General features: G+C 50.8%; 7 protein-coding genes across 7 annotated transcripts; 6 read left to right on the top strand and 1 right to left on the bottom strand.

Annotated features, from left to right (window-relative positions):
* Positions 1-859: 859 nt before the first annotated feature.
* Positions 860-2704, top strand: BDV37DRAFT_274343 (allantoin permease; the record flags this gene model as incomplete). Its single annotated transcript, XM_032085220.1, has 7 exons — positions 860-995; positions 1042-1204; positions 1244-1326; positions 1383-1388; positions 1441-2028; positions 2088-2383; positions 2435-2704. The coding sequence occupies 7 exons, from the start codon at positions 860-862 to the stop codon at positions 2702-2704; spliced, it is 1542 nt and encodes a 513-aa protein (XP_031937945.1).
* A 347-nt stretch (positions 2705-3051) lies between these two features.
* On the top strand, positions 3052-4868 carry BDV37DRAFT_257308 (FAD-dependent oxidoreductase). Its single transcript, XM_032082930.1, has 2 exons — positions 3052-3369; positions 3419-4868. The coding sequence occupies exons 1-2, from the start codon at positions 3116-3118 to the stop codon at positions 4851-4853; spliced, it is 1689 nt and encodes a 562-aa protein (XP_031937944.1). The 5' UTR covers positions 3052-3115; the 3' UTR covers positions 4854-4868.
* Positions 4869-6560: 1692 nt separating this feature from the next.
* On the top strand, positions 6561-8031 carry BDV37DRAFT_274341 (putative integral membrane protein (Pth11); the record flags this gene model as incomplete). The annotated part of the gene is made up of 6 exons (XM_032085219.1): positions 6561-6774; positions 6827-6894; positions 6960-7170; positions 7333-7403; positions 7471-7611; positions 7681-8031. 6 exons carry the CDS (start codon positions 6561-6563, stop codon positions 8029-8031), a joined length of 1056 nt encoding a protein of 351 aa, XP_031937943.1.
* A 914-nt stretch (positions 8032-8945) lies between these two features.
* BDV37DRAFT_286497 (uncharacterized protein) lies at positions 8946-9360 on the top strand (the record flags this gene model as incomplete). Its single annotated transcript, XM_032087930.1, has 2 exons — positions 8946-9170; positions 9229-9360. 2 exons carry the CDS (start codon positions 8946-8948, stop codon positions 9358-9360), a joined length of 357 nt encoding a protein of 118 aa, XP_031937942.1.
* A 676-nt stretch (positions 9361-10036) lies between these two features.
* BDV37DRAFT_286496 (uncharacterized protein) lies at positions 10037-10372 on the bottom strand (the record flags this gene model as incomplete). The annotated part of the gene is made up of 1 exon (XM_032087929.1): positions 10037-10372. One exon carries the CDS (start codon positions 10370-10372, stop codon positions 10037-10039), a length of 336 nt encoding a protein of 111 aa, XP_031937941.1.
* Positions 10373-12412: 2040 nt separating this feature from the next.
* BDV37DRAFT_296796 (tannase and feruloyl esterase) lies at positions 12413-14032 on the top strand (the record flags this gene model as incomplete). The annotated part of the gene is made up of 1 exon (XM_032090191.1): positions 12413-14032. One exon carries the CDS (start codon positions 12413-12415, stop codon positions 14030-14032), a length of 1620 nt encoding a protein of 539 aa, XP_031937940.1.
* Positions 14033-15296: 1264 nt separating this feature from the next.
* On the top strand, positions 15297-16527 carry BDV37DRAFT_274339 (NAD(P)-dependent alcohol dehydrogenase; the record flags this gene model as incomplete). The annotated part of the gene is made up of 3 exons (XM_032085218.1): positions 15297-15564; positions 15635-16167; positions 16252-16527. The coding sequence occupies 3 exons, from the start codon at positions 15297-15299 to the stop codon at positions 16525-16527; spliced, it is 1077 nt and encodes a 358-aa protein (XP_031937939.1).
* Between the last annotated feature and the right edge of the window lie 181 nt (positions 16528-16708).

The following is a 16708-nucleotide window of genomic DNA, read 5'->3' as shown; positions in this document are numbered from 1 at the left end:
CTATTCAGAATAAGCAGGCTGTCATGTAGTTAATGGCTGGAGGGAGAGAGATTAAGTTGGCTGGTGGTCGAGTGGCGCTTGGATTAGGGCGCGGGGAATCGGCTGACCCCTCACGGGAGACGAAGATAAGATGGATGTACTAATAGTCTATATATTATTAGATAGGGTATATTTGAAAGATATCTAGACGGCTTTTATTTAGAGGCTTCTTGGAAATATCACGGCACCTATGATCTAGCTCTATTATATATACATCCAAGAAATCTAGTGAGAAGCACTTTTGTATCTTAACCGCTCCTTGTTACTATGTCCTCGCGATGGTTAGGGGTTATAAAGGGCAAAGAAAAGAAAGAGAAATAAAATGAGGGAAGAAGAATAAATGAGGTAGAGGACAAAGAGGCAATATTTTTTATATTGGCCGATTGCTGAGTTCTTCGGCCATAATATGGCTGTTCTCAACACCACTCGGACGTCCTCAGTATCCAGAAGGTTTCACTTGGACCGACCAGTCCTCTAAGCATTTGCCTTTGCTATGTAATTCCTTTTGTTGGTGTCTTGATCTGGCTGCAGCCCTGATACTGGTGCCTCATGCAAAAGGTTATGCCGGATGCAACGCATGAAATATAGCGAATCACAACTGCATAGACAAGGACCTCACCCCTGTTTGCTTCCTGCAAGTGGACACCGAGATTCTGTCCTTATTTCGCTGTGTAACAGATGCGCGTCTCCATCACGAGAAGACCCCAATCAAGCATCTTTCCCACATTGACAACCTCTGGTCTCTCGTCCGGGTTTATCTACATCTAGCTACACTGTCACCTTACTGATACCAGGCATTCATTCATATGCTTTGATCAATATGGGGAATACTATTCTCAGATACCTCGAAGTCCCAGATGAAGGAGCAAACATCCCCAACCGTTGGGTCAACGACGACATTAAGCCTGTCGAAGCAGGTCGGAGAACCTGGAATTTCTGGACGTTCCATAACTTTTGTATGCTCATCTGGCATTGCAGAGAGGGAACACTCTGACAAAGCAGGCGTTCTGGCCAGCTCAAATATCTCGGTCTACATGATAGGAAGTTCGTTGATTGCCATGGGATTAACCTGGCGTCAGTCGCTGGCTGCGATCGTCGCTGGCAATATAATTGCCGTCGCGCTACTTGTGATTAACTCATTACCAGGAATGTTCTACCATAGTAAGTCCACAGCCCTTGTAGCAAGAAGGACTGACATCCGTAGTCGGGTTCCCTTTGTTAATAGGTATGTCTGGGGCCTTTACGGCAGTCTATTTGTTCTATGGAACCGGATTTTACTCTCCATCGGTGAGTTGCTCATCCCAACTGGCGTCGCTAGAGCTCGGCTAACATTTATCCCTCAGTCTGGTGTAGGTCTCTCATTGCCGACACCGACCGCAGGTAACTCATCATGCATGATAGATGCGGTTCAAGCATGGATTGGCGGGGAATGCATCTACATCTGTCTGCGTGCAATCTGGCCATCTCTCGAAAATCGAATTCCGAGTCAGATGCCTCAGTCGACAGGAATGACGACGGCACAGTTTGTGGCGTACATGATCTTCATGGTACTCTCCTTGCCGGTGCTCCATATCCGTCCCCACAAACTGCAGATATTCTTCTATATCTCGTCGGCCACGATCTCAGAGCCCAGAGCTGGCGGTTCTGGATGGAAGATTGCCTTTGGTATCGTGAGTACTATTGGCGGCGCTGCTGCTGGAATCCTGAATGAGAATGATTATACAAGGTTTGCACGAACACCTCGTGAGGCAATTCTCGGACAACTAGTCAGCTTTCCCTTTTATAGCATCCTATGTGCGACCGTCGGCATTCTGGTCACGGCAGCCACGCAGAATCGCTATGGTAAGCCGCTGTGGAATTTGCCCACCCTGCTCAGCGCCATCATGGAGAATGGGGGTTCGCGCTCAAGAGTAGCTGTGTTCTTTGGGGGGGCTGCACTGAGTGTGTCGCAGATGGGATTGAATGTGCCAGCGAATGCACTATCAGGAGGTTAGAATTCCTCCTTATTGCTAACATTTTCTTCGTCTATTAACTCTGCGCAATGATAGGGTTTGACATGGCGGCTACGTTTCCGAGATACATAAACCTGCGTCGCGGCGCCTATATCACAGTCCTAGCATCGATCGCATGCAATCCGTGGAAGCTGGTCAATACGGCTACCACATTCTTAGCAGTTCTCAGTAGTTACTCAATCTTTCTGGGACCTATGGTCGGGTCAATGATAGCGTCTTATTTCGCTGTGATACGGCGCAAGATCAAGGTGGAGGACTTGTTTCCATGCCACGAGGACAATCGAGGTATCTACTGGTACACCAACGGGGTGAATTGGCGCGCCCCAGTGGCGGTTAGCCATTTCCAATACGTGAGCTTTGTACAATTACGCTGACGACAGCAGTGGCTTTGTGGCATGGTTCCTTCACTCCCTGGTTTCGTAGCCCATGTCGATCCTACCGTCGCCATTCCCATGGGGTTAACCCGGATTTACTACCTTTGCTTCCTCACCGGCACGGCAATTAGTGCCGCGGTCTTCACGGCATTGCATTATATCTTTCCGACCCCTGAAGTGAGGCGTTTCGTCGAGAAAGCGCCGTCGCCGGGACTGTTGATGCCGGAATACCGATTGCGATGGGACCGAGAGGATTCGGTGCATGAGCCGGTGGACTAAAGTCTAAGCGAACCGGTGAGCAGCACGAGGTATTTTCCATTTGGCTGGACTCAATTTTTGTTCAACTGATAATTAACTTATATTGCACTATAAAATGAATTACTCCGGCGTACACCATTGGGTGTGATAGGCTCGAGCACGGCGGGTTTTCTCGCACGTTTAGCCGGCCAATTTATTAGCTCCACCGCGTCCTTTAGGTTACAGTAGTTCGTCTCCGGTGGATATTGGAGACCCAATGGCATGAGCGCGACCCATCAGAAGGTTTTACCTGAATCAGGACCTAGATTTAGGAGTAGCGTTGCCTTAGACCAGTCAGTCATAGCGTTCCACTTTACGTGTGAGGGATCATAAAGGTACAGCGCGCCCCGGCTTGCCTTGCATTCCATCCCTTCGCCCCTCGACACAACCAAAATGTTCGGTCAAGCTACAGGGTTGTCGCTTTTGACGGGCCTCCTGGCCGCGGCTTCTGCCAATGCTGCCTCCAACTGTCGCTGCTTCCCTGGTGATTCTTGCTGGCCGACCCAGGATGTCTGGGCCAAATTCAACGAGTCGGTTGACGGCCGCCTGGTAGCCACGGTGCCTTTGGGTACACCATGCCATGACCCCAGTTATAACGCTGCTGAATGCAAGACGCTCAGCGAGCAGTGGACAAACCCGGAGCTTCAGTAAGTCTGCGCTGTATCAATTGCTGAAGCGCTTCTGCTAATTCCGTAGCTATGAAACCTCGTCGTCGATTATGGCTCCTTGGTACACTAATGGAACCTGCGATCCCTTCCACCCTCAATCGAAGCCCTGCACCCTCGGTAACTACGTGGTTTACGCTGTCGATGTGGCTAAGCCCGAGCATGTCTCTTCGGCTCTGAAGTTCGCGAAGGAGCATAACATCCGTGTGGTTCCCCGTAATACCGGCCACGATTACAACGGCAAGTCGACCGGAGCCGGCGCGCTGGCCATCTGGATGCACCATCTCAAGGACATCGAGATCAAGGACTACAAGGACAAGCACTACCAAGGCAAGGCCATCAAGATGGGCGCCGGTGTGCAAGGCGGAGAGGCGTACGCAGCCGGTGACAAGGCGGGTCTTCAGGTGGTGGGCGGCGAATGTCCCACCGTGGGAATTGCTGGAGGTTACTCCCAGGGTGGAGGCCATTCGGCTCTGTCCTCGCGGTATGGACTTGGCGCCGACCAGGCGCTCGAGTGGGAGGTGATCGATGGCGAGGGTAACTTCATTACCGCCACTCGCGACAACGAATACTCCGACCTCTTCTGGGCGCTCAGCGGTGGTGGCGGCGGTACCTATGGTATCACTTGGTCGCTGACCTCCAAGGCGCACACTGCCACGCCTGTGTCGGGCTACAACTTGAGCTTCACCAATGATGGCATCTCCCAGGATACCTTCTACGAGGCTGTCTCGCTCTGGCAGACCGTCCTGCCCTCTGTCGTGGACGCCGGTGCTATGTCCGTCTGGATGTTCACCAACACCAGCTTCCTCATCACGCCGTTGACCGGTCCCAACATCCCGGTTGCTGACCTGGTGGCACTCGTGAAACCGTTCACCGATGGACTGACAAAGCTGGGAATCAAATACACGACCTACTCCGAGCAGTTCGACACCTATCTGGAGGAATTCACCGCCATGCAGGGCGCGATCGCGGTGGGCACCGCGCAGTATGGTGGATGGCTGATCCCCCGGTCGGTGGTGGAAAACAACAACGACGGACTTACGGCCGCATACAGACACATCACCGAGGATGGCGCCACGTTTATCGGCGTGGGCCTGAATGTTTCCAAGGCGTTAGTGGGGGATGTGGACAACGCGGTGCTGCCCGCCTGGCGCGAGACCCTGATCCACACCACCCTCACCACCCCCTGGAAGTGGGATGCGCGAGCTGAGATGCTGGCCGAGCAGGACAAGATGACCAATGATTATATCCCGGCCTTGACCAAGGTCGCGCCGAACTCTGGGGCGTACCTGAATGAGGCCGACTTCCGTCAGCCCAACTGGCAGAAGTATTTCTACGGCGACAACTACGCTACCCTGCGCAAGATCAAGGCTAAATACGACCCGGACAATCTCTTCTACGCCACTACCGCTGTCGGGGCGGACGAGTGGACCGTTCGTGAAGATGGCCGCTTGTGCAGTGTTTAAGTCGGGGGGGGGAAACAGGAGTGGTGGAATTTTTTACGGAACTGTAAATAGACTAGACCAGGCTATAAAGTTATTTAGATTGACAATCATCCACAGTCTCTCTTCGCCCATTCTTGGGAAAACCAATCCGTGGAGTCCAATGGCGGCGTTTCACCGGACTTTCTCCGCTAGTGGATACGGTGGAGCTCGATGCTTAGGGTCAATTGCAACGTCAATCACAATTCTTTCCCTGAAGGTTCCTGCGGAATGTCCGGCAGGTTTTATCGATTGCATAACCGAAAAGCAATGCTGTAATTTGTCTCCGACCAATGGTTTCCAGCCCCCAAAACTGGTCAATGCTATGTGGAGATCCGATGGAGGCAGCATTGGTTCCCAGTATCAGGCCAGATTCCAGAAGGCAGAAGGATTGATTGAACAGAAGAAGCTGGACCTCGGCTACGGCATTGCTCGGAGGACGGAGCCTGCAGTAGTTCCGTTAATATATGCATTTTGTAATCCACGGGACCATTTTCCAGAGCAAACGCATTTGGCAGGTCAACCGTGGCCACACTGCGCTCGTGGCGCCTGTCGTGGGTATTTTTAAAGCTTATCCAGGGCAAGGGTTGACCTTTTTCCATGGGCGATGTGCTTATCCTGCCCTTGCATACGTAGCCCAGTAAATAGATGCCCATCGAAACCATGGTTGCAGTCCATCTTAGATCCCCATCTCGATGAGCCACTGTGCAGATCAGCGCACTGCCATCATCCATCCATGGGTTTGATCTTGGGTTCAGGCCCTTCCCCTTGGTGATTGGCGTCTTGTTCAAGGGTACAAGCAATGATCGGATTTCTCTACTTGGTGCATCACGTCAGAATCCACTTTTTCTCTCCACATCCACTGATGCCTGTTGCCCGATTGGGAGCATCTCATCACGTGAGAATCGGGATATCGTCGGTTAGTGTCTTCGCAGCTGCAAATTCAATTCCTATTTAGCCAAGGCCTTCCAGGTCTGAGTCCTTATTAAGCAAGGCCTTTGGTCCGTATTGTGGGATCCTTGCAGTTCCGCGCACAGTACACAGACTGGTGTGGGCGGCCGGCTTGAGATTCCCTATATGTGATGCATAGTAGACTGGTAGCTTCATATCCCTTTGCCTATTGCATTCAATTCCTATACTCCGTAGTCAGATCGCATATCATCCACGTGGGTGTCGAACCATAACACGCCGAGAAATAGGGTCAACGGCGTCACGAGAAGCAATTTATTCGTAACGAATTTCCGAAGTCGTCCGAGTCTGCAATGCCAGGCCACACTACTCGGCACCATTAATCAATATGCAGTGGACCAGATTATTATCCGACCCATAGCCCCATACACCGGTCAAACTTAGAATACGGGGCCCATCAAGCAGCATCCCAACCTTCAGGGCGTTCACACGGGCCCCTCGTCTTTCCAGAAGACTGGCTCAGCTGGGCAGCTGCAGGGGGGCACAATTAGTAGGCCTCGTGGTGGAGAGGGCAATTCCTGGTGGCGTTCTTCTGCAACTAGTTACTGCAGAGTGAGATTGTTATTGATCCTTGGTAGGAAATGAGAAGGAAAAATTGAATTTACTCCGTAGAACAGTCGCTTCGTTCTTAGAATGTGCCAGGTTGATGTGTCTTTATCCCCCGGCCTAGCCCCCAGTCTGCGATTGACATGCGTTGCTGAGCTGTGATACTGCTCCAACACTATGGGCTGGGTGTATAACCTCGACAAGCCCGATCCACAAAGCGAAATCTCCCAGGTCATTGCCGTATTGCTGGTGTTCACGATCGCGGCCCTCCTAGCGGTTGCCCTGCGGTTCTACATCCGAATCCATACAAAGAGAGCATTATGGCTGGATGACTATGCCGCGCTGTACAGTGCGATCATGACCGCTGGATACTGTGCATCTAGCATACTTCGTGAGTGGCCTTTCATGGCGGTTGGAGGAGGATGGATCCCTAACTGCTACAGAAACGCGATGGGGTCTAGGTCTCCATGCCGAGTATTTTCCTACGGCCAATGTGAAGCAATTCAGTAAGGTACGTCGTGGTTTTCTGACTGCGCTTCCGCACCATGTATAGATACTCTAACGTTGGCTCACCAGATACAATATGCTGGCGGCCCGCTATACTCGATGTCCCTGCTGGGGTTCAAGGTCTCGCTACTGGCGTCGTACCTCCGCATCGGCGGATTTGTGAAGATGTATCGAACGATCATTATCGTTGCGATTGCCGCCGTAGTGGTCAATCAAATCATCTTCACATTCCTCTTTATCTTCCCCTGCAAACCTGTATGGCATCGAGTCCACTATACCAGTAAGCGATGATGCTGACGGCCCACAGATCGCAATGCAATGGGATTCTGAGCTTACCGGGACTTGCATCAACACCCTCAAGTCATACTATGGTGCGTATACACACCACTCACCTGGCTGATGGTTAACTAACACCCTCCAGCTCTTGCAGGAACCAGTCTAGGGTTTGACCTCGTCATCATCGCCCTCCCTCTGCCAGTCCTCTGGAACCTACAGCTCGGAAAACGCCAAAAGGTACTCACTACGCCCACCTACCACACAAAAGACAACAGTTGACTGACCTAACCTCCAATTACTCTAGGTCGCCCTCTGCTGCGTCTTCGCCATCGGCTTCTTCGTCACAATCATCCAGATAATCCGCATCTTCACCATCGCGCGACTAAAGACCTACACGGACAGCAAACCGGTGATTCTCTGGTCCATCGTCGAGATCAGCCTAGCAGTCCGTCCACCCTCCACCCCTCCCACTCCATAACTCCCCAAAACTAACATCCCATAACCCAACTAAAAGGTAATAATCGCCTGCGTCCCAACCTACGGCCCCTACTTCCGCGTCTTCGTCTCAACCATCAGCTCCTACCGCCGCCGCCCCACAGGACAAGACTACCCCCTCACGTCTGGGAATCGGCAAACGACCCGGAAAAACGGCCTCAGCAGTCTGGGGCGAGATGACGTCCCCGAGGGCTTGCGGCCGTACGATAACAGCACGCCGCATACGACGACGATCTCGTCGTCGAAAGTGAGCCCGGATAATGACTCCGAGGAACATATCCTGGGAAACCCTCAGGGCATGTTTGCCACCGTGGACGACCAGGAGAGGGGCATTCATAAGGTTATGGAGGTTACGGTTGAGAGGAATTAATGGGATTTAATCTTGGGTCTGTGTTGTGTTAGTAGGCATTGCTGGAGTAATTGGGGTTTCTTTTTGTGGTATGGGTTTTATGATGGTATATTATTTCTTAATGGGCTGTATTGTGGAATAGACTTTCTTGTGTATTATACAAGCTATTAAGCTGTGAGGTGGTAGGAATTGACTTTGGTATCTTCAATCGGATGTCTGATAAACACTCTGACCCATGGCCAGTCTGGATTTGGTCGCATGGTATCGAGGACGAACGATCAAGCGAACTCGCCCGGCGCTGGCCCATTTTATAGCTCCCCACAGCAGAGCTTACAGTAAGGCGAGACCACATCCCAGCTGCCAATAGCAATCATGGAACCAGATCTAATACCATTATGTCATATCAGCCAGACAACCAAAGTCTAAGCAGTGGTGTTGTCATCCTCCTACCAAGACAGGCATAATGCAGATCAGGTACCCACCGTCCAGGGCATTTCTGGACAGTGTCTCGTAAAAGTAAAGCCCATTTATCCAAAAGGCTTAATTAAACCCCTGTCAATTAGCCGAGGCCATACTAGTTCTGGGTCTGGGCGCAGCACATCCCTGCTCCATCGCACGGATTCTGCATCGAGTAGGTGGTGACATTGTCTAAGTTGCAACCATGTAGGTGAATGGGCCAATCTGCATAGAGGAGTATGCGCATTACCTGGTTTTTGTTAAGTCTGGCTGCAGCTGCTTAGCTTCATGCAGATGCTGTGCCACACGATGTTGAGATATGGCTGTAACCTCATGTTATAGCATGCGTTCACGTTAGCAATGGCTACCCCGCTATATCAGGCATTATATACATGGTCGCAAGCATGCTATAACATGTTGTCTTATCTCCGTGTTTCTCTTAGATTCGAAGCCGTTGTACTCTGGTTAATATGGATATCATGGCCTCACTACCCAGCGTTGCGGCAATAGTCAACGGGGCCGACCTGGATCCAAGCAACATACCCCAGGTCAAGAGCCTCTTCGCTCGGTTCGCCCGTTTGTCTCCTGCCGAAAAGGATGACCAGCGCGGATCCTTCGTGGACAGAGTGTTCCCGCTCTTCTTCGGCGACAATGCCGTGACAGACGGATCCAGTGCATACGAAGCCCAGCGGCCAAGTCCCATGGTACGATACACGCTACAGAAACTGCAGCTATACTATCTAGCCTAATTCTACTTCCCAGGTCAAGCAATTGCTGGCTCCGACCGCGGGTAGTGGTGCTCCCCACGTCTGCCCAGCAGGTCGGAACGACATTATCTCTTTGTCGGTTTTTCGGGGTCAAGTTTTCCATCCGTGGGGGTGGGCATTCGCCTAACATAGGATGGAATAGTAATGATGGGGGCGTGGTGATTTCCCTGGCTGCATTTTAACCACGTGAACCTTTCAGAAGACAAGTTGGCCGCAGAGATCGGAGCTGGTCTGAGATGGATGCACGTTTACAAAGCCCTTGATCCGTATGGCCTGGCTGTGGCTGGTGGGAGGTTCCCTACGGTAGGCGTATCGGGTCTGCTTCTGGGGGGTGGTCTTTTGTTTCGACATGGAGTGAACGGGATAGGTGCGATGGGGGTATCAAACTAAGAGGTACGCCTCCCTGAACCACACAGCGTTGGACATGAATTTCCCAAAGTCCTCTCTCTAAAGGTAATCACAATGAACAATGGGTCTACTTGATACAGCCATGATGAAGGAAAAGTACACCATCACATACTTTTTGACTATTAGAGTAAGCGAAATAGTCGACTTAGCACATAAACAACCAACACAACCGAGCCCATCCACGTTAATGCAGGTATTCTATTCTTTCACGTCCCTTCTCGAGACTTGTCAAGTCAAGGAGTTGCTGGCTACAGAATCCCAGAACACCAACACAGAGACAATACAGGATCTCCAACCCAGCGGAACTCACAATGTGATCAAGACAAGGCGAGAACCAATGACTAACAACAAAGTCAGCGGAAGAGCACCACAAGTTGTGATATCCAAACATATCATTATGTGTCCTGTTGCTCCTCCGCTTTTGCGCAGTAGAGGAGCTTTCCTTTCTGTTGCCCCTTCGCGTTATAGGGCCAACGGCATCCATGGCCGTACTCCTTCAGGCATTGATCGCTAACACCGTCAAGGGTGTCCTCTCCCTTTCCTACTGTGTGTGCTATCAGGTATGGTCTGGACGCGGGGCGGTCGCTTTCCAAGGTCCCATCACAGGCAGAGTGCGTTTCACCGTACCATCCGCAATCTGGGTACGTGTCGTTCTGCTTGCAGACGCGTACTTCGCCCTTCGCGAATACAGATGCAATGAACAGTGCTAAAGCCCATAGTGTGAGGTACATGATTGTTTGGCGATTGTATATCGGTCGGCTAGTTGATACAAGGATATAACATCAATATAAAATCAGATGATGAAATTAGCACAAGGACAGACTGGCTACATCGCCGTTTATATATCATAAAAGTATCTAGCACAGAAAGCCCATTAGCCACACTACAGAACAAAGGAGGAAGTGAAACACGAACCTGAAACACCGAAAGAGACGAGAAGGTTCAACACTTTGATTTACACCAGAGGGCTTTCTGGTAGAACCTGTGGCAAGACCAAAATTCTTCATACATGATTCACTTATTTCGACCGGTGGTCTCTCTTATGATAGAGTACCAATACTGAACTTCGTCCCTCATTTGGCAAAGACCTCACTACCGTCCTTTGTGCTCCTACAGAAAGGCGCGCTTCCGTTCTAATAGCATTCCGGATATTCGTCGCGTTGCCGGCATTTCGCCAATGCACCGGTGGCGAGGAGTAGAGCCTAGAGTTTGAGATTCATTGTTGTTCCAGGCAGAGGTTAGAGGGAAAACAAAGATCAAGGTGCTGTGCTAGGTAGATAGATGGGTATATTGCCAGAAGAATGGGCAGTTATCGTTATCTGCTTGAGATCGTTCCGTTAGATCAATGAAGTTAACTCAATGGTACCCCTTTCGCCACGTTTGATCTTCAAATAAAGGGAAAACAAGATGACACCGAGCTTTGTGTGGCGAGGTCGCCCCGTAAAAACTATATTCAAAGATAATGAGCCCTTTGTAAAGGCTCGGGTTTTGCTGCGAGCTGAATGATCATTGTTTAACAAGTGTAAGCGAGAGAACCACATCAAGTATTGGGATAAATATCTCTCACCTGACAAGTTGTTTCAAGGTGAAACATGGAAATGCCCATGTTTCTTTGCTGGAAGGGCATCAAAGATCTCATCGATTCTAACCTATTTAGGAACTTTCAACCATCTTTTCCTTCATATTATTGGTCATGTTACTTCCGGCTGGACTTAGGATGCTGTTGCATAGGTCAAACCTGGAAGATATCTAGTGAACAGATCCTTGGAGAGTACTATCAAGACTTTATATAGCTAAAGAATCTAAGAGTTTCTTCCCTCGTGCGCCATAGCCCCAGTAAAGAAGCCAATATCTAAAATATAAACTGGATCATGTTCAATCAGACCCCTAGTTACCTTGCAAGTGGCCTTCAGCTCAGTCTCTTACCTGTCATACGGCCAGCCATATTGCTCCTGAAGAGATTTCTCGGATTAGGGGTACTTCAGGGGTACTATCTATGGTATATAAGGTTCCTAGCAGTTGTGCAAAGGAGAATAGACCACCACATGATAGTGTTTGCATAATGTATGGTTATTTCTTGATCCATTAGGGCAATCAATGGCTGCGAGCCAGACCAAAAGCGCCGACCGCCTATGTAGAGACATCTGCAAAAGATGAAGGGGACCAAGACAGAGGGGACCTATTACGGTCACTGAGACCCCCTGACCATCTACATGGTCAGTGGGCTGCTGATGGACTTTGCCAACGTACAAGGCCATACGATTGAAGCTTGCCACCAGATGTACTCCGACGATGAACATCCAAGCTCAAATGGATCCACAGATCGCCGTCCACGATTGCCTCAATAGGCTTGGTCTCCGCAAATAAACAATTTGGCTCAGGAAAGAAAGTCCGAGCCTGTGTATTCCTTTTCGAAAGCCGATCTACGCAGTAATGCAGGTACGTACGTACGCCCTCCTCTTGTTCACGATGGACTGGGTCTGCAGAAACCCCACATCAAGTTGCTAAATCATCTATAATCTTGTGTATCATGGTTCCAACCTGAACGCGCGTTCAAAATGAAACTCAGGCACTATACAGTGAGCCACGACTGCAATCTCTTCAAATTCTAGACTGTCGGGTTAGAATGACAGGAGAAGAGAATTTCCGGCTCCTCAAACGGTTCTTTATAACCGGGGCACTTGCACTCCCAGACTCCTTCAGAAACCGTCAACTTGCTGCGTCCTTTTCACGGACCAATAGCCTCGGTGACATCAGATCATCAATCCAATATGCAGTGGTCCATCCTCCCTCTGGCAGGGCTGGTCGCCCGTGTGTACGCAGCAACGAACTGCACCGTGGCCCGCTTGACTGAGTTGCTTCCCGAAAACTCAACAGTCTTCTATGCCAACGACTACCCAGCTCACTACAATTTCACCCCACCAGTTAGCCTGAACTATGGATCAACTTCCAGCCCCAGGGGTATCAGCGCCTATGAGCTTCCCGTTGCTGCATGCATCGCCCAAGCGAACATCACCCTGCCAAACAACACCCAGCATAGTGTTGGCTTCGTTCTACCGGACGACTGGAACGGCCGCTTCCTCGCCAATGGCAACGGTGAATTCTCCGGCTCAATTGGCTGGGACGCTATCGTCTCTCTCTCCTGGTACGGCTTTGCTGTCGTTTCGTCTGATCTTGGCCACGAGGGGAACAACGGTAGCTTCGGCTATCACAATGAACAGGCTCTGCAGAACTGGGGCCACGTTGCCCTCCACAATGCCGTCGTGAATGGCAAGACGTTAACGGAGGGCTATTATGGGAAGGAAATTTCATACTCTTACTACCGTGGCTGCTCTGCCGGTGGTAAGCAGGGTCTGAAGGAAGTCGAAGAATATCCCGAGGACTTCGACGGTGTCATTGCTGGTGCTCCCGCATGGTGGACCTCCCATCAGCAGCTCTGGAACGTCCTAACAGCCATCTGGAACCTCCCCGAAACGGCAGACTACCATGTCACAAGTGATCAGATGTCTGCTGTTGCTGCCGAGATTGTCAAGCAGTGCGATCCCCAAGACGGCGTGAAGGACAATATCCTCCAGAATCCCTTTGGGTGTGTCTTCGACATTACCACCCTGGCTTGTAACTCGACGTCTAGCAACGATACTTGCCTTACATCCCCGCAAATAGGCACAGTCAACAAGCTCTTCAACCCCTGGGTGGACGCGAACGACACCTTCATTTTTCCCGGGTACACTCTTGGTACCGAAGTTGGCGCCCCATCCCTCGACGCCGACTTCGTCACGTACATCCAATATATGCTCCAGCTTGGCGGCGACTGGACCTGGGAGGACTGGAACAGCCAAGAGCTGATCGCACTCTCTGAGAAGCTCAACCCCGGGAATGCGACCGCCGACAACTTCGACATCTCTCCCTTCTACGAAAAGGACGGCAAACTGATCCATTATCACGGATACTCGGATCCAAGCATCGCAACGGGCTCCTCATTCTACTTCTTCAACCACGTTGTGGAGGCCCTCAAGCCGAAGGGGATCCCGATTGAGTCATTCTATCGTTTCTTTCCCGTCCCGGGTATGGAGCACTGCACGTTCTCGCCGGCGGATCAGAACGCCCCGTACTATTTCAACGGTGCGGACCAAAGCGGCTCGCTGAGTGGTACCTACTGGGGTGTGCCTGGCTTCAATGATTCGAAGCATGACATCGTTCTGGCGATCATGCACTGGGTGGAGAATGGCACCGCGCCGGATTATCTTGTCCCTACGAAGTGGTGGAATGATGATCCTGCTGATGGCGTGGAGATTCAAAGACCTATCTGTCCTTATCCCCAGCTCGCGCTGTACAATGGTACTGGCAACACTAGCCTTCCGGAGAACTGGCACTGTGGGACTTTGTACTAGCCTGCTGGTCTAAGAAATTGGGGATTGCTGACGGATTGCTCAAGAGATGGGATTGGGGGTATACAAGGTTGTGTGGATTTGATGTGGCCAAGGAACTACTGGTGAGCAAAGCGAGGAGCAATACCTTTGTCTCTGACTGCTATATACACCCAGTAAAAACAAATGCTTCTATAGGGCCAAATTGATTAGCTCGCATAATATGGATCAAGGATTGAGAATATCGAGCAAACAAGTGAAGTCATATTGTTATGATATAGTACCCTCTCGAAAAAAGAATGACTAGTTGCCTTCCTCACGTTTAGATAACTACTATGTGCTTGGCCGGTAGCTTCTTCGTCATTTGTAGGGAAGCTAGTCCATGATGTAGGCTGAATATTCTTCATATTCCTGCAAAATGCGTCTAGCACTTTACGGAATAGCTGGTACAAGGCTCCAGTCCTTGAATGCTGCCGTCATTTGCGATAAGTTCATAAGTATGTCCTCAATATATGAAGGAAGGCACTGTGAAATTAAGGATCGTTTGGAATACTATTTAGGAAGTAAAGAGGAATGGAGTCTCGCTATAGAATACAGCCTCGGTTAAGCCAGAGCCGGAGCATGCTGCAGGACAATCGCACAGAACACCAACAAAATAGACCCGATCACTCTGGTAGCTCTTCACCATCGTACCTGTTCATTCCTGGATGAGGATCCTGTACGAGCATGTTGAAAATCCTGTCTTGTAGTATGGGCACAGTCGCAATATCTCGTAGAGTGTGGAGTAGGGTAGCTATTAGCACCCCGCTTGTTAACCACTAAGTGCGGGGCAGACAATTCTAGACCATTACCATGAACTAGGGCCTGCAGTAAGTATTCGCCCTCAACAAGCTGTTCATTGTGGATAAACCTACTCAAAAGGCATTGCTATGATGCTCGGGAGAAGTCCGAAGTGGTAGAAATCAGCCAGGAACCGTATATTTCCTGCCCCTCGGAGATGGCCCCGACGTGGCTTTCGCAAGTGACTCCAGTCGCAGGCCCTGAGAATCATTACTCGGTTTGCAAGACAACGCATGATCTTCTGCAAGAGCATAGCATGAATATTGGCCAGCAACCCTCCAGTTCGGCGGTACGTCCGAAGAGCCAGTCCACCTGATGATGAAGAGTCTCCAATATGGCAGCTCGTCAAGTTCTCCAACTTCGGCCTCCGAGCTAGATATAAGTAGCTCTCCTATGACCATTCCAGAAATAATAAACCAGTTCAATCAATACCATACGTATATCCAAAATGGACATCCTCGACCGCAAACCCTACAACCATGCCATCCACACCAGCCCCGCGAACGACCTCCGCCTAGTGAAATCAGACATCCCCGAGATCCAACCCAACGAGTGTCTCGTCCACGTCCGCGCCACGGGCATCTGTGGCTCCGACGTCCACTTCTGGAAACATGGCCACATCGGCGACATGGTCGTAACAGGGGACAACGGCCTGGGCCATGAGAGTGCCGGAGTAGTTCTCAAAGTCGGCAAGGACGTGACTCGGTTCAAGCCGGGTAAGCCCATCTAACCACGTCCCCGTTTACCACCAGCCATTAGAAGCCTTAAATACTAACAAAGCAAAAGGCGACAAAGTGGCCATGGAATGCGGCATCCCCTGCTCCAAACCCACCTGCTACTTCTGCCGAACAGGCCAGTACAACGCCTGTCCGGACGTGGTCTTCTTCTCCACGCCCCCCCACCACGGCACTCTCCGACGATACCACGCCCACCCCGAGGCATGGCTGCACCATCTGCCCGACAACATCTCCTTCGAAGAAGGCGCCCTTCTGGAACCCCTAACCGTCGCCCTAGCAGGAATCGACCGCTCTGGCCTCCGCCTCGCCGACCCCCTGGTGATCTGCGGCGCAGGCCCCATCGGCCTAGTCACTCTCCTCGCCGCCAACGCAGCGGGCGCGGAACCGATCGTCATCACAGACCTGGACGAAGGCCGTCTAGCAAAAGCAAAGGAACTCGTTCCTCGCGTTCGACCAGTCACGGTCACACGAGACGACACTCCCAAGGCTGTCGCGAGCAGAATCATCGAGACGCTAGGCCAGGAGGCAAAGTTGGTGATAGAATGCACGGGTGTAGAGTCTAGCATCCATGCTGGAATATACGTAAGTGCCCCCCCCCCCCCCCCTTTTTCTCCCCTCCTTCATCCCCATTATCCAAAAGCAGGTAACTGATTGACCCGCCAACAGTCCACCCGTTTCGGCGGCTCCGTCTTCGTCATCGGCGTCGGCAAGGATTTCCAATCCATCCCTTTCATGCATCTCTCCGCCAAAGAAATCGACCTGCGCTGGCAGTATCGATATCACGATATCTATCCCAAGGCTATTAGCCTCGTTGCGGCTGGTATTATCGATCTGAAACCGTTGGTTTCGCATCGGTACGCGTTGGAGGATGGGATCAAGGCGTTTGAAACGGCCAGTAACCCTGCTTCGAAGGCTATTAAGGTGCAGATTTTGGATGATTAGATTTTTTTTATGGATGATGGCGTGTGTAATAGAGTGAGTGGAGTAGTTGGGGGTGTATAAAAATGGAGATGTGCTTGGTTCTTTTTTTTCTTTTTTGATTGGGGTTTCACTGCTGTAGATATTCTACTTGTGTCTGCGAATTTGGTAAATGCATGGCCTGGTAAATGGAATTTGTAGTTTG

The sequence above is a fragment of the Aspergillus pseudonomiae genome (assembly GCF_009193645.1).
Source record: "Aspergillus pseudonomiae strain CBS 119388 unplaced genomic scaffold BDV37scaffold_76, whole genome shotgun sequence".
Taxonomy (NCBI): domain Eukaryota; kingdom Fungi; phylum Ascomycota; class Eurotiomycetes; order Eurotiales; family Aspergillaceae; genus Aspergillus; species Aspergillus pseudonomiae.
This window is presented reverse-complemented; position numbering and strand designations above follow the sequence as displayed.